Source organism: Triticum urartu, chromosome 2 (genome assembly GCF_003073215.2).
Source record: "Triticum urartu cultivar G1812 chromosome 2, Tu2.1, whole genome shotgun sequence".
Taxonomy (NCBI): domain Eukaryota; kingdom Viridiplantae; phylum Streptophyta; class Magnoliopsida; order Poales; family Poaceae; genus Triticum; species Triticum urartu.
The window spans coordinates 471,825,921-471,840,676 of record NC_053023.1 but is presented as its reverse complement, the minus strand read 5'-3'; the positions used below and the strand labels follow the sequence as shown (position 1 = coordinate 471,840,676).

General features: G+C 46.0%; 1 protein-coding gene across 1 annotated transcript; it reads left to right on the top strand.

Moving 5' to 3' along the window:
• The first annotated feature begins 4,527 nt into the window (after positions 1-4,527).
• Positions 4,528-10,574, top strand: LOC125537971 (OVARIAN TUMOR DOMAIN-containing deubiquitinating enzyme 12). The gene is made up of 10 exons (XM_048701290.1): positions 4,528-4,775; positions 6,432-6,606; positions 6,788-6,861; positions 8,514-8,568; positions 8,678-8,752; positions 9,115-9,188; positions 9,299-9,347; positions 9,733-9,817; positions 10,065-10,121; positions 10,230-10,574. Exons 2-10 carry the CDS (start codon positions 6,439-6,441, stop codon positions 10,274-10,276), a joined length of 684 nt encoding a protein of 227 aa, XP_048557247.1. The 5' UTR covers positions 4,528-4,775; positions 6,432-6,438; the 3' UTR covers positions 10,277-10,574.
• The last annotated feature ends 4,182 nt before the right edge of the window (positions 10,575-14,756 follow it).

Here is a 14,756-nt window from a genome sequence, read left to right as displayed (position 1 = left end):
CATCGTCATTGAAGCCTGGTTCAGGGGCTACTCAGGGAGTCCTGGATTAGGGGGTATCCGGACAGCCGGACTATATCCTTTGGCCGGACTATTGGACTATGAAGATACAAGATTGAAGACTTCGTCCCGTGTCCGGATGGGACTCTCCTTGGCGTGGAAGGCAATCTTGGCAATACGGATATGTAGATCTCCTTCCTTGTAACCGACTCTGTGTAACCCTAGCCCCCTCCGGTGTCTATATAAACCGGAGGGTTTTAGTCCGTAGGACAACATACAATCATACCATAGGCTAGCTTCTAGGGTTTAGCCTCTCAGATCTCGTGGTAGATCAACTCTTGTACTACTCATATTATCAAGAATAATCAAGCAGGACATAGGGTTTTACCTCCATCAAGAGGGCCCGAACCTGGGTAAAACATCGTGTCCCCTGCCTCCTGTTACCATCCGCCTTAGACGCATAGTTCGGGACCCCCTACCCGAGATCCGCCGGTTTTGACACCGACATTTCATTATTCAATATAGCATACATGTCATCACCATAATCATTATATATAGGAACTTTGTTGTCATAATCAATTGCAACCTCCTCCAAAATAGTGGATTCGTCATTAAATAAGGTCATGACCTTTCCAAATCCACTTTCATCAATATAATCATCATAAATAGGAGGCATGCAATCATCATAATAAATTTGCACATCAAATCTTGGGGGACTAAAAATATCATCTTCATCAAATATAGCATCCCCAAGCTTATGGCTTTGCATATCGTTAGCATCATGGATATTCAAAGAGTTCATACCAACAATATTGCAATCATAGTCATCGTTCAAATATTTTGTGCCAAACATTTTATTGACTTCTTCTTCTAGAAACTGAGCACAATTTTCCGAACCATCATTTTCAAGAAAGATACTATAAAGATGATCAATAATATGATGCAACCTCAATTCCATTTTTTTCATGTAGTTTTCTTTTATAAACCAAACTAGTGATAAAACAAGAAACTAGAAGATTCAATTGCAAGATCTAAAGATATACCTTCATGCACTCACCTCCCGGCAACGGTGCCAGAAAAGAGCTTCGTTGACGAGGTGTGAGTGCCGCTTACCTAACCTCCCCGGCAACGGTGCCAGAAAAGAGATTGATGTCTATTACGCAACTTTATTCTTGTAGACTCGTGTTGGGCCTCCAAGCGCAGAGTTTTGTAGGACAGTAGCAATTTTCCCTTAAGTGAATGCCCAAGGGTTTATCAATCCGTGGGAGGTGTAGGATGAAGATGGTCTCTCTCAAACAACCCTGCAACCAAATACAAGAAATCTCTTGTGTCCCCAACACACCCAATACAATGGCAAATTGTATAGGTGCACTAGTTCGGCGAAGAGATGGTGATAAAAGTGTAATATTGATGGTAGAAATATATTTTTATAATCTGAATAAATAAAAATAGTAAGGTAGCAAATAGTAAACGGGCTCAAAAACGGTGTTGCAATGCTTGAAAATGAGGCCTAGGGTCCGTACTTTCGCTAGTGCAATCTCTCAACAATGCTAATATAACTGGATCATATAACCATCCCTCAACGTGCAACAAAGAATCACTCCAAAGTTCCTATCTAGCGGGGAACATACGAAGAAATTGTTTGTAGTGTACGAAACCACCTCGAAGCTATTCTTTCCGATCGATCTATCCAAGAGTTCATACTAAAATAACACCAAATAATTTCAGATTCATAATACTCAATCCAACACAAAGAATCTCAAAGAGTGCCCCAAAATTTCTACCAGAGAAACAAAAGACGAGAACGTGCATCAACCCCTATGCATAGATTACCTCAATGTCACCACGGGAATCTGCGAGTTGAATACCAAAACACATATCAAGTGAATTAATATGATACCCCATTGTCACCACGAGTATTCATATGCAAGACATATATCAAGTGCTCTCAAATCCGTAAAAGTATTCAATCCGATAACAACATCTCAACTGGAAAACTCAATTCATCACAACAAGATAGAGAGGAGAAAACATCATATGATCCGACTATATTAACAAAGCCCGCGATACATCAAGATCGTGACATCTCAAGAACATAAGAGAGAGAGAGAGAGATTAAACACATAGCTACTGGTACAAACCCTCAGCCTCGAGGGTGGACTACTCTCTCCTCGTCGTGGTGGCCGCCGGGATGATGAAGATGGTCACAGGTGATGATTCCCCCCTCCGGCAGGGTGCCGGAATGGGGTCTAGTTTGGTTTTTGGTGGCTACAGAGCCTTGCGACGGCGGGACTTCTGATCTAGGTTAACCCCCGAGGGGTTTTGAAATATTTGGAATTTTATAGGGCAAATAGGGGGTGCGGGAGGCCACCGAGGTGGGCACAACCCACCTGGGCGTGCCTGGCCCCCCAGGCGCGCCCTAGTGGGTTGTGCCCCTGTCGGGGCACCCCCAGGTGCTGCTCTAGCCCATTGGTGGTCTTCTGGTCCATAAAAATCCTCAAAAAGTTTCACGGTGTTTGGACTTCGTTTGATATTGATTTTCTGCCATGTAAAAAACAAGCAAAAAACAGCAATTGGCACTAGGCACTGGGTCAATAGGTTAGTCCCAAAAAAATATAAAGTTGCTATAAAATGATTGTAAAACATCCAAGAATGATAATATAACAACATGAATACTTCATAAATTATAGATACGTTGGAGACATATCATGCACCATGCAACTTGAGTAGACAAGGACTCACTAAAGCAGTTGATCCCGAGGCCGTCGGCTTGGGGGCAAGCCACTTCCCAGGCGGAGGGGGGTGTCAACGCGTCATCTACCACTGAAGAGGTAGTTGTGCATGAGATTGAGCAGGAAGAAGAGAATTCGACTCATGAGCTCAATTCTAGACCTAGTAGGCATCGCACTTTACCCTAGTGGCTTGCATGTCCAAATTGGTCCGGTTAACGGGTGTAACATCAGTCCATTCAATTAGCTGAGCGTATGTGTGTTACTGCCGTGTGGGAGGTTGGGTGGTAAACTACAGCTAATTCAATCCATCTCTAAGAGCATCTCCAAAGGAAGATGCAAATTTGGAGATGTAAAAAATTACATCTCCCAAAAGTACGTTCTGCATCTCCAAAAAAGTGCTAACTCCAACAGATGATGTATATTGGAAATGTAGAAGAGCAACTCTAATAGATGATACAAAATGAAGATATAAAATTATACTTCAACTAGTACTTCATTTCAAACATGTAACTCAAACATAGCAGAATCAACTACTACTTCATTTCAAATAAATTAAACATAGTTTTAAACATAATTCAACTACTACTTCAACTAATTCGAAATACTTCATTCATCAAGTTCTTCGAGAGCTTGACGCCAAAGTGTCCGGACAGCTTCGCCTGCACGTCGAAGAACCCCGTCTTGCTCTTCGGGAGCTACTTCGGCGGCATGGTGTGCGACGGGGCGGCGACGGGGTCGAATCGGGCATCAACGAGGTCGGCGACGACGTGCGGTGGGCGGGCGGAAGTGGGGTGTGGTGGGCGGGGGCGAGGGAAACATGGTGGGGGCGGCGGAAACATGATGTGGGAAGCGACGGTGGGGCTTGGCAGCGGCGAGGTCGGGCAACGATGGGGTCGAATCGGGTAGCGACAAGGTCGGACGACATGGGGAGTGGAGGAAACACGGCAAGCGGCGGCGGCCGGAGGTGGGGTGGGGCGGCAAGGGCTTGGTGCCGGCAGAGGAGCGGCGCAGGGGCCGAATCGACGACGAGGAGAAGAGGAGAAAAAACCGCCGACTCGCGGCATCGGGCGGCAGCCGACGACGGAGGAGCATCGGAACCGGCAGCGGGGGCGACGACGGGGCCGGATCTGGCACGGGGCGACTGCGGCGTGTGTGGTAGGCGGGCGGGCGGGCGTCGACGGCGGTGTGGCGGGAGGTGGGAGGAAGAAGGGAGGAAAGTGAAAGGAAACGATGGTTGGCGCGCGACTGTCAAATATACGTCTTCTATAGGCGAAGATTTATATTTGCATCCGAAGTGTTGCATTTTACATCTCTGAAAGGCGGAAATGCATTTTTTTATCTATATCATCTGTTGGAGAGGTGTTTGTGGGCACTGAAGATGCAAAAATTAGGTATTTTTAAATCTACATCTTTCATTGGAGATGCTCAAGTGCATGCAAAAGGTCTCAATTTCCAAGGGACGAGACTTGCCTGCTCCCTCGTTGTGTGCCTATCCATGCTCCCGTCTACGTGGCTTGATTTGATTGGAACAAAATAAGGCCCGGCCCCACCCCCTTAAAATCAGGGGAGGAGATGATTAGATTAAAAAGAAAAAAGGAAAAAAGACAGCCGTAGGATGAAGTGGGAGCACGGATAGGAGCAGGGAGGGAGCAGTCAAGCCGGATCCATTTCCAAGTGCACGTACACGCGTCACTACCGGTGCATGGCCCACCTGTCAGCCGTTCAAATAAGCCGGGCCCGGCGAATAGCAAGGGAGCCAGGGAGGTGGTGACCGGCTCTTCGTTGCTGGGTCGGTGGTGGGTACGCCGTACGCGTGAGAAACCGCGGCAGCGGGCAAGAAGCGCAACCGAAGGCAACGAAATCGCAGTTCTTAGTACTTACTCCAGACAACGCGTCGCCATCCGCGTCCGCTTTCCGTTTCTTCCATTCCACCTCCCCCCACCCAAGCCCACAAAACAAAAGCGCCCCCACGAGGAACCTCGCGCGTTCCTCCAATCCCCTCCTCGCCGCCGCTCTCAAATTCATACACCGCCCCTCCCGCCGCAGGTATGCTCCCGTGCTCCAGTGCCTCTCCCGTGATCCGGGAGATATTTTCCTTAGATTTTTTGGGGGAATTTCTTTGCGCGATAGCAGGAAGAGAAACCTCGCACCGGTTCCTGCTCTACGGGGGCGGGATTGATTGGCGCGGGCCGCGGGGGTCATCGAGTTCTTAGGAGATCGATCTTGCTAGTCCGTCGGATAGAGCGGTTCTTTCGCGATGAATCCTTCCGTACAAACCCGATGCGGTCCCTGTTTTTTGCCCTACCACTCGCGTCTGCTCTCGATCTGGGAATGTCGGTGGAGCAAAGGTAGCGTGTTCAGTTGCTCTATGTGCAAATTGATGTTTCCCGGTGATTAGAAGTTTCGCCCTCCGAATTTGTGTGGTCGTGGTTCGGCCACAATCAATGCGCAGAGTCAACGATTTGCGTTGTCCCTGTGGGATTCAACAGCCTGAGGTGCTAGCGGCGACTGGAAAAGGCATGTCTAATCGGAAGCCAACTTTGTCATAGCGTGCCACAATTTTTTTGCCAAACTAGTCTAACCTTTGGGTGCACATATTCTTAGCCACACTTTGGCTTGGCCAAGAGAATCTTGCTGCACCTTGAAGTGCGGCAAAGCATGGCTGGGAACCAAACAGCCCCTAGGATTCTGTGTCTGTGTGGAAGCAATAGGTAGGCAGAATCCATTCTGTCAATTGGATACAGTTGACTATGCTAGCTCCCTTCGAGCTGCCAAAAGAATTCTCTTAGATTTTTAAGAACATATGCCTTCACTGACTTTGGAGGAGATGGCATATAAGTTAGTTCAGTTCTCTCCTGATTGGAGAGATATTGCAATGTGCCAATGTCCATGAGAGTAACCACCCAATTCTCTGCTCTATAATTATGACTCTACTAGTCCAGTTATAACATTGGAGTCTTGTTTTAAACTCAACATCCATTTCTATACTGCACAGGTATAATTAGATATTAATCATGCCACTACTTGTTTTAAGCTAGTCATCCATTTCCATTTTGCACACGTATCATCAGATAATAATTATATGCGCAATCATTGGTTCAAACATACAGATCCAAATTCAATGTAAGTGGACAAGTAGTTATACTTATACCATATATTGTTATAACATATACTCCCTCCGTAAACTAATATAAGAGCATTTGGATCACTATTTTAGTTATCTAAACGCTCTTATATTAGTTTACAGAGGGAGTACCATATATTGTTATAACATATAGATATATGGGTAAATGCATATCAAGTGTGCCGTATGCAAACCTGGATACATTAAAGAAAATGATTACACAAATCATTATCCACCGATAAATAAGTTGATGTTAGCATGTACACATTTTACAGCTTAGTTATTAGAGGCTTCCCTCATGTGGTCATGTTCCCCTCAATTGCTGCTTTGGTGTCTGTTAAATATATGGTCAATGAAATAGAGTCTGGTTTTATACAATTCATATTTTTGTAGATTGTATCTATTTCGTATAATTCTACATTGCTGACATTATGCATAGCTGTGCCTAGAAATTACACTCTATTTTCGACTTTTTGCTGATATATTTCATATTTGTTTGTCTATAACATCTGAATTTATACCAATACATATTGTTGAGCATTATTTAAAGTTCATTTTGTCCTGTTCTTTACCTATAGGTTGGGCATGACGCATATGTTTCCAAATGGAGGTGCCTCGTCCAGCTCAACCTCTGTGAGCAGCCAGAGGAGCGAGACAGATGATGACAAGATGATTGCAATGGTTCTTGAAGAAGAATATGCGAAGCTAGATGGTGCTATGGCCAAGCGCCTTACGAATTTGACATCTATTCCTGTAAGATATTGCATGCCTGCTGTGCTATTTACTTCTGTTACCCTTCCCTTCCCTTGCTAGAACTGTTAAATTTGTGTTTGTCGGGCAGTCTTTTTGTTTTTCTCTGCGGTATGGTATTGGTTAAATAAAATTAACTGTGTGTGCTTGTTACCTGAAATTCCTTACTTTGGCACATTGACAGCATGTTCCCCGGATTAATACATACTTCCCAACATATAGTGATGCCACCATGGATCATCATCGTCTTCATGACAGGTAAACTTTGATGATTCTTACATGCTTGACTCTGGTACAGTTTTCACTTCTGTTCTTGCAAAGTTGGATGATTCCATCCTTTCACAGGATTCTTTTGGTAAACATTTGGGCATGTATTGAGAGTCCAGAAGTCGGTCATAGCTTTACAAGTCCATAGCAGTTGAGCCAAAGGCTAAAAGCATTTAATTTTTTAAATGAAAAAACATGTTTATTTTGCATCACATTGGGGATTCTATGTCAGATTTTTTAAAGGCGCCAGGGAAAACTATGGGGCTCGGTTTGGATGTAGATATTGAAGTGCTCGGCATTGCATTGCCTTCAATTCCAAATATCTCAGGACATTGGTATTGAGCTTCAAGGCCAATACTAGTGTTTGGATGTTCATATATTTGGCACTTGGAATCCAAGGGGGCAACCATTCCAGTTCTTGTTTGGATGGACAACGAATGGAATTTGCACATTTATAAGAGTATGAAGAATATACTTTGTTGTACAGTTTGGAAATCAAATCTGCACATCATGCGCATAAATTTTATCAACGCTGGAATGCCCTGCCTTTTCTTTACTTGATCTCACATTGCTCAGTAAGCAAGAATATAGTCAAACGATAGTGCCCGGTGAATTCTTCCTCTCACGTGCGTGCAGCACAAAGAGGAAGCATTCAAAGCTCAAATAATTGGGCCAGCTGACCAACAAAGCAGCTTCATACAGAACCGGGCAACACCGATCTTTTTCTAATGCAATCGAAGCTCAAATATTCGTAGCAACCACAGCGATAATTAACATCTAAGAATTAATGGGGCAGCAGGAGAGGATGTGCAGGGATGGGCGAGGGGATGCTGCCGTGGGGTGCAGGACGAGGTAGCATGCTCCATTAGAGGGGATGCAGTGGGAAACACATCTGGGTGAGAGGGATGCCATGGGGAGGAATAATCTATGCATCTGCGATGTAAGGAGGCACAGTGGCATGTTCTGGGAGAGGCACTGCAAGGGGATGGCCGGAGGGATGAGGGCCGTGGCGAATCGGAAGGAGGGGTCCTGCAGGGGAGGGATCAGATATGGAGGCCACGTCAACAACCACGGAAAGAGTAGTGGGACATCGGGGGTGGACAAAGGACTGTTGTGGAGAAGAAAGAAAGGAGCACCTCCCTGCGCCGCCGTGGACCTCCGCCTGGGGTGTGTCCTTCCTCGGTCTCCTGATTCCTCCCATGTGGTCGCCATGCTCCTTTTCTTGTACAGGATGGAGCGAATGAGCAAGGGATAGAGGATTTGGCCAAATACAGAGCACTGGGGCTAGCGCGAGTGTTCGGGAGAAGGTTATGATATCGAGCCTGGATATCCAGGCTACCCAAAGAGCTGTCGGGTCAGGCAAATGCCAATGCCAAATTCCGGCCTTGAATGCCAACATCCAAACGGGGTGTGGAATAACATTCTGAGTATGCATCTAAATCATATCCTATGTCCTCTCTTTGGGCATTTCAACTAAATGGTTTGCCTACATATGGGAACAGTCTTTAGCCTGTCTTTACTCACTGCACCCTACAGAAATAGCTAAGCTGACCTCGAATCACCCACAACCTGTTTCGGTGAATTTTGCATTGCTAACACATGTATTATTCTCATAGTTCCTAATTAATGAGAATCTTTTGTAGGTTAAATGCATATGGCTTGTTTGAAGTGAGGGTATCAGGTGATGGCAATTGTCAGGTTTGTGATTTTTCTAAAGCAGAATTTGATTCACTGGATGAAATTATATGATCTTCTGAAGTTCTTAACTATATGTTTATCTAAGGATACAATTATTTTTTCCCTGTAGTTCCGTGCACTCTCAGACCAGCTATATCGATCACCTGAGTATCACAAGCATGTTCGGAAAGAGATAGTGAAGCAGGTATATCGATCACCTAGGCATATTGAAAGTACCACTTTATGTTTTTTTAACACTGGGAAGGGATCAGAAGGTCCTCGAAACTGCTGCATTTATATGAAATGACAGTATACTACAAGGAACCTGAAAGAAAAAAATACAAACGCATCCTAAAGTACCACTTTATGTTATTGCACTCATCTTGCTAAACTGCAATGTCACACATGCATCTTAAACTTTATGGTGAATGCCCCCTTATAATTTTTTTGTGTGATTTATAAATAAGCAGATTTTCAATATTATTAGGCTATAGTTGTGTCCATATGCTGACAATTATCTTCTTTGAGACTTGAAGGCTTATGTGTGCCATTTTCTTTCTTCTGCAGCTCAAGGCGTGCAACTCTTTGTATGAGGGGCATGTCCCAATGAAATATAAACACTATTGCAAGAAGATGAAAAAGTATGCACTATTGTGGGCTTCATTTTGCTTGCAGAGTACTTCAATGAAAACAGTTCATGCTTGTGCTTTTGTATTTAATTATTCATGAATCTGAATCTCATCTTCTCCAGATCTGGGGAATGGGGAGACCATGTCACATTGCAAGCAGCTGCTGATAAGGTGAACTCTCTTTCACATTCATTGTTTCCATCATTTCTTTGCTAAACTGAAAGTTAGCTAACTTCCTGCACTGCTGCAAGATTTTCTGCCTTTTATATTACCTTTGTGTATTATTCCTATTTTTCTCGCATTCTACTGAAGTAGGAGTACAAGTTAATCTGTTCTGTTGATGGAACTTCTGATGGTCTCTTTATTGTCTCATCTGATTAATACTTTACTTGTACACCACATGTGAAATTTTAACTTGTCTCACTAAAAGTTATACATCTTTGGTGAATATACTATCACAGTATCTTAATTTTGTACCTTCAGAGGGAATAATATCTTGACAAGCTTAGCCCCATTGAGAAAGAAGACGCCTAATGTTTCTCTTTGCTTTTGGCAGTTTGCTGCGAAGATATGCCTTCTTACATCTTTCAGAGATACCTGTTTTGTTGAAATTGTTCCACAGTATCAGGCTCCACAAAGAGGTAACGTTTTGGCCTCTGCCAAGGAACAAACAAGTATTGTGCATATCTACATAAAAAGGCAGTAGTCGCAATCACAATCTTCAGTGGATTATTGCCCACATCAAATCTGTTGCACACAATTTGCGAAACATAAAATATATATCAGTTGCAGGCATCCCTAAGCACATCTGTGATTACTGCATACAACTGTTAATGAAAAAAAGTAACTGGTTATGATGGCTGACTCCTTAAGTTACATGTTTTTCAGAGCTTTGGCTAAGTTTCTGGTCTGAAATTCACTACAACTCACTATACGATGCACGAGGTCAGAAATAGAATGTCCTTATCTTTAATTGTAAGAACTGAATACATCAGTTTGTATACTATTGTATATCCATTTCTCAAGAAAAGGAAATTACTTGTTGCTTTGTAGATCTCCCGAGCAAGTACAAGCCTAGAAAGAAGCACTGGTTGTTTTAGATTCACGTGTTGCTTCAGGCTTGAATTTTATCACATGGCCTTTTCGATATTGCCGGCTGGCCACATCCTGGAGAGAGGACACCTACCTCTGATTTTCTCCACTGGAGATCTGAGTAATTGGATTATTGGATGCGTTCCTTGGTGCAGTCATATGATCACATGTAGTTCGATACTGAAACCGAGGTTGCTTCCTTGTGCATAGATATTTATACTAACAGATAGGTTGATTGTATACATGTTCGTTCATTGTTACATTTTTATGCAATGCTGCTATATGTTATTCCATTCACTTTGTTTATGGGAAATTCTCAGACTGGATTGTGCACCTTTAGTAGCTAGTAATGTGCGTGAGCATGAGACAGCTCCGCTACACGATTTCGGGGACACCAACGAGGTTACATTTTCGGGGCCTGATATCGGTACAATGCCACACACCGGTCGCATCGGCTCCCCATGAAGGCACAGGTTACAGTGTGCTCACACGCATTACTCCCTCCATTCGGAAGAGCTTGTTGCAGAAATGAATTTATCTAGACTTATTTAGTTCTAGATACATCTATTTCCGAGACAAGTAATTTCGAACGAAGGGAGTATATATCATGCCTAGTAGGATGCAGATGTTCTATGAGATCATGACTCCATATACATAACTCTTAACAAACTTCACCTTGCTGAAAATTCCTCAGCTTAAATTCGTTTGTGTAAGTTAAATGTACGCAAGATACATGGCGGACGGACGGCCTCCTCGCCAACCGATGGGCCCAAGATATCCAAGGCGTCGTGGGGCTCCAGGAGATTGGGCAGTACCTGCAGCTATGGCATAAGATCGAGCACACCACTCTCTCCGCGGAGCCAGACCGCCTAACCTGGAAGTGGAGCGCAAACGGCACCTACTCAGTCAAATCTGCCTACCTCGCCATGGAGGACGGCCTCCTCGCCAACCGATGGGCACAAGATATCCAAGGCGTCGTGGGGCTCTAGGAGATTGGGCAGTACATGCAGCTATGGCGTAAGATCGAGCACACTACTCTCTCCATGGAGCCAGACCGCCTAACCTGGAAGTGGAGCGCGAACAGCACCTACTCAGCCAAATCTGCCTACCTCGGCACTTTCCACGGCTCCATCGCATGCGACGCGTGGAAGCTCACCTGGAAGTGCTGGGTGCCCTCGCGTGTCAGGTTCTTCCACTGGCTAGCTCACCTGGATCGCTGCTGGACCGCCGACCGCCGCAGCTTGCCGCACCCCACGCGTTGCCCCCTTTGCGACCAGGCGCCCGAAACCATGAACCACCTCCTCCTTGTCGGCAGACCTGGCATGAGGTGTTCAGTTGGCTCCGGGCCCCATGCCCCCCGCCTGCTCATGAGCCATCCCTCAACAACTGGTGGCAATCCGCAAGACAGCTCGCGCCCAAGCCAATGCGCAAAGGCCTTGCTTCTGCGGTCCTGCTAGTCCCCTGGATGCTTTGGAAGCACCGCAACGACTGCGTCTTCAATCATGGCCGCCCCCTCATTGCTGACTTGCTCGCAAAGATCAAGGAGGAGGCCGCCCTTTGGGCTGCCGCTGGCGCGTTAGGGCTTAGAGCCATCATCCCGCAAATCTGGGACGTCAATTGACTATCTTCATCCCGAACTGTAACCGCCTCCCAGGAGGATTGTAATTATTAACCCCCCTTCTTTTCAATACAATGAAACGCAAGCTCTTTTGCGTTTTCTCGAAAAAAGTTTCATGTACATTGGATGAGTTTACACTTTGAGTAGTGTTGCTACTACTAGACTCCATGTGACTCCACATGCTATTCTAGTCCCTTAATTTCTATTCACAATCAACACTAAGCAAAATTAAGTTTCTCTTTGCTCTACTTTGTGCTCTCAATTTTTTTTGACAAAAGAACTATAAGAGAGACTATAATATAATTGGTGCAACAAACCCAAATTGCAAGTATCATGCCTTGAACTAGGGGGGTGGGAAGGCATCTGTCCCTTTTCACCACTAGGCTATGCCTTAGTCCGCGTCACACATACGAGTTACCTGAACTCAACATGATTGCTCTTTTATTGTCTGTCTATATCTTGAAGAAATTTCACTATTACTTGTAGCAATCCCGATAACATCGAAGTTTGATAAAAATACCGGAGATCCAAACCGTTCAAAGTTGCCGACAAATTTTGAGGTCCTATTTTTGTACCAAGCTTTCCGAAGTCATCTTAAGGCCACACTCCGTCTTAGAGCGGTGATTTTGGCCTTGGCGGCGAGATGCTCTTCCAACATCTCCATCTCGGCCTTCACATGGCCGTGCTCCGCTTCCTTCCAAGGCTCGAGGATCGGTGACGAGGAGAGCATTGGTGTCACCGCGTCCTCATCATCAGCTGCCAACTTCGAGGAGGGCAACACATGCAACTCTACCTTTAAGTTCATTCTAGCCAAGAGTGGCGACTTAGCGGACAACGAGGCCATCAACGACCATGGATGGTGGGCCTCAACAATAGCTTCCTAACTCATGATAGCCACGGGCTGGGACGAGGTGCCCTGTGATTCGCAAAAAATATCTGTAGGAAATCCCCATCTCGATCAAATGACGTTGGACCACGCGGAAACGTGACAAAAGGGCATTTTTATAAGGCCACCTAGCATACTAGGGCAAAGCTAAACACTCTCTAAACTAGTGGGAAACTTGAATAGTGGGAATCAAGTAAGGGGCAGTAATTCTAAAAATTCCTTATTTTTCTAATTCTAAAAAAATGACACCAACGGGCACCAAAACTCCCATTAGTGGTTACCATGTCTGCTAACAGGCTCAACGACCATAAGTGGAGGTACCCTTTCACTAGCATTTGGATATCTCGTTAGTGGAGGGGTTTTGGGCGTGTCGATACAGATTCGTTCTCCAATAATCAGCTTCTCCCAGTTTCCCCTCTATGGCTTCGTTCCTCCTTTTTCACTATAGCGGCAGTTGACTCTCAGGATGTGCTAGAGTCGATGGAAACACTAAATCGAGAATGAGCCTTGGGGGGGGGGTCTCTCGAAAGAGACTAGCTTTCGCCAACAACGAGCACTACAAACAAAAGACACGTCCGCGACATTTTGGGCCGAACGAAATTTTTTTCTGTCATACATATGACACTTCTATGACGATAATTGTGACAAAACCCGGTACCATCATAGATGTGGTGGGTTCCTACTTCTATGACAAAAAATCATGACATAAAATGGGCTTTTCATCCTAAGCGGGCCAGAGACGCAGCCGCATGACATTCTTTGGGCCGTCCATAACGGAAAAAACCGTGGTAGAAGCGAGGGGGAGGAAAATTTCGGCGAGTTCCCGGTTACGGTGGGAGGTCGGGGGCCGAGCGATGCGCGTTTCTCTCGTACACGTATGCGTGTGTGTGCGAGGCGTTGGCTCTAACTGAACCCGAGCGAGGCGTTGGGCTCTAACTGAACCCGAGCGATTGCACTGCAGGCTACGCGTTACTGAATCCGAGCGAGCGATCGATGTCTGTTAACTGAACCTGATCGAGCGATTCCTTTGCTACTGCTGCTAACTGAAGCCGATCGATGCTGCCTCTGGATGAACAGCAAGCGTTGCGGGGGGGGAGGGGTTTGGATGAACAGTTCCCGGTGGGGGGGATGAACAGGACCCCATGGTGTTGCCTCTGGATGAACAGGACCCCGATCGATCGAGCCGGTTGGGGCTGGATGAACAGACCCCGTGGAGGGCTGGATGAACAAGACCACTCCGTGGAGGGCAGGATGAACAGTAGACGGTGGAGGGCAGGATGAACAGTAGTGTAACGCCCCGAGACCGATATGCCAGGTGTCCTCCAGTTATTCGATCTTGTTGCGTTGTCATTGCTTGCGTGTCATGCATTGCATATCATGTCATCATGCGCATTTCATTTGCATACATGTTCGTCTCATGCATCCGAGCATTTTCCCCGTTGTCCGTTTTACAATCCGGCGCTCCTATGTCACCCGGTGTCCGTTTCTATCTCTTTTTCATGTGCGGGTTTTAAACGTTTTCGGATTGGACCGAGACTTGCCAAGCGGCCTTAGTTCCCTACCGGTAGACCGCCTGTCAAGTTTCGTGCCATTTGGACTTCGTTTGATACTCCAACGGTTAACCGATGGACCGAAAAGGCCTCATGTGTGTTGCAGCCCAACACCCTTCCAAAGTGGCCCAAAACCCACCTAAACCCTCTCCATCATCTCGGTCGTTCGATCACGATCGCATGGCCGAAAACCGCACCTCATTTGGACTCTCCTAGCTCCTCCTATGCCTATAAATAGCCCCTCCTCCGAAATTCACGGGTCTTCTTCCCCCCTAACCCTAGATCAGCTCCCCCCCGCCGCCGGACACGTCCGATACGGACCGGACGTTGTCCGCCCGCCGCCGCCGACCTACCAGGGCGCGCCACATGGCAGCGGGCACCCCACATCGCCGCCGCTCCCGCGCGGGCCCGCTCGGCCCGTGGCCGGCCCCCGC

Bases quoted from the DNA above. Each gene is read 5' to 3' on its own strand.
- LOC125537971 (XM_048701290.1), top strand. From the start codon at position 6,439: ATGACGCATATGTTTCCAAATGGAGGTGCCTCGTCCAGCTCAACCTCT. The intron at 8,569-8,677 runs GTTTGTGATTTT...TTTTCCCTGTAG, and splicing joins CAGGTGATGGCAATTGTCAG to TTCCGTGCACTCTCAGACCA. The intron at 10,122-10,229 runs GTCAGAAATAGA...GTTGCTTTGTAG, and splicing joins CTCACTATACGATGCACGAG to ATCTCCCGAGCAAGTACAAG.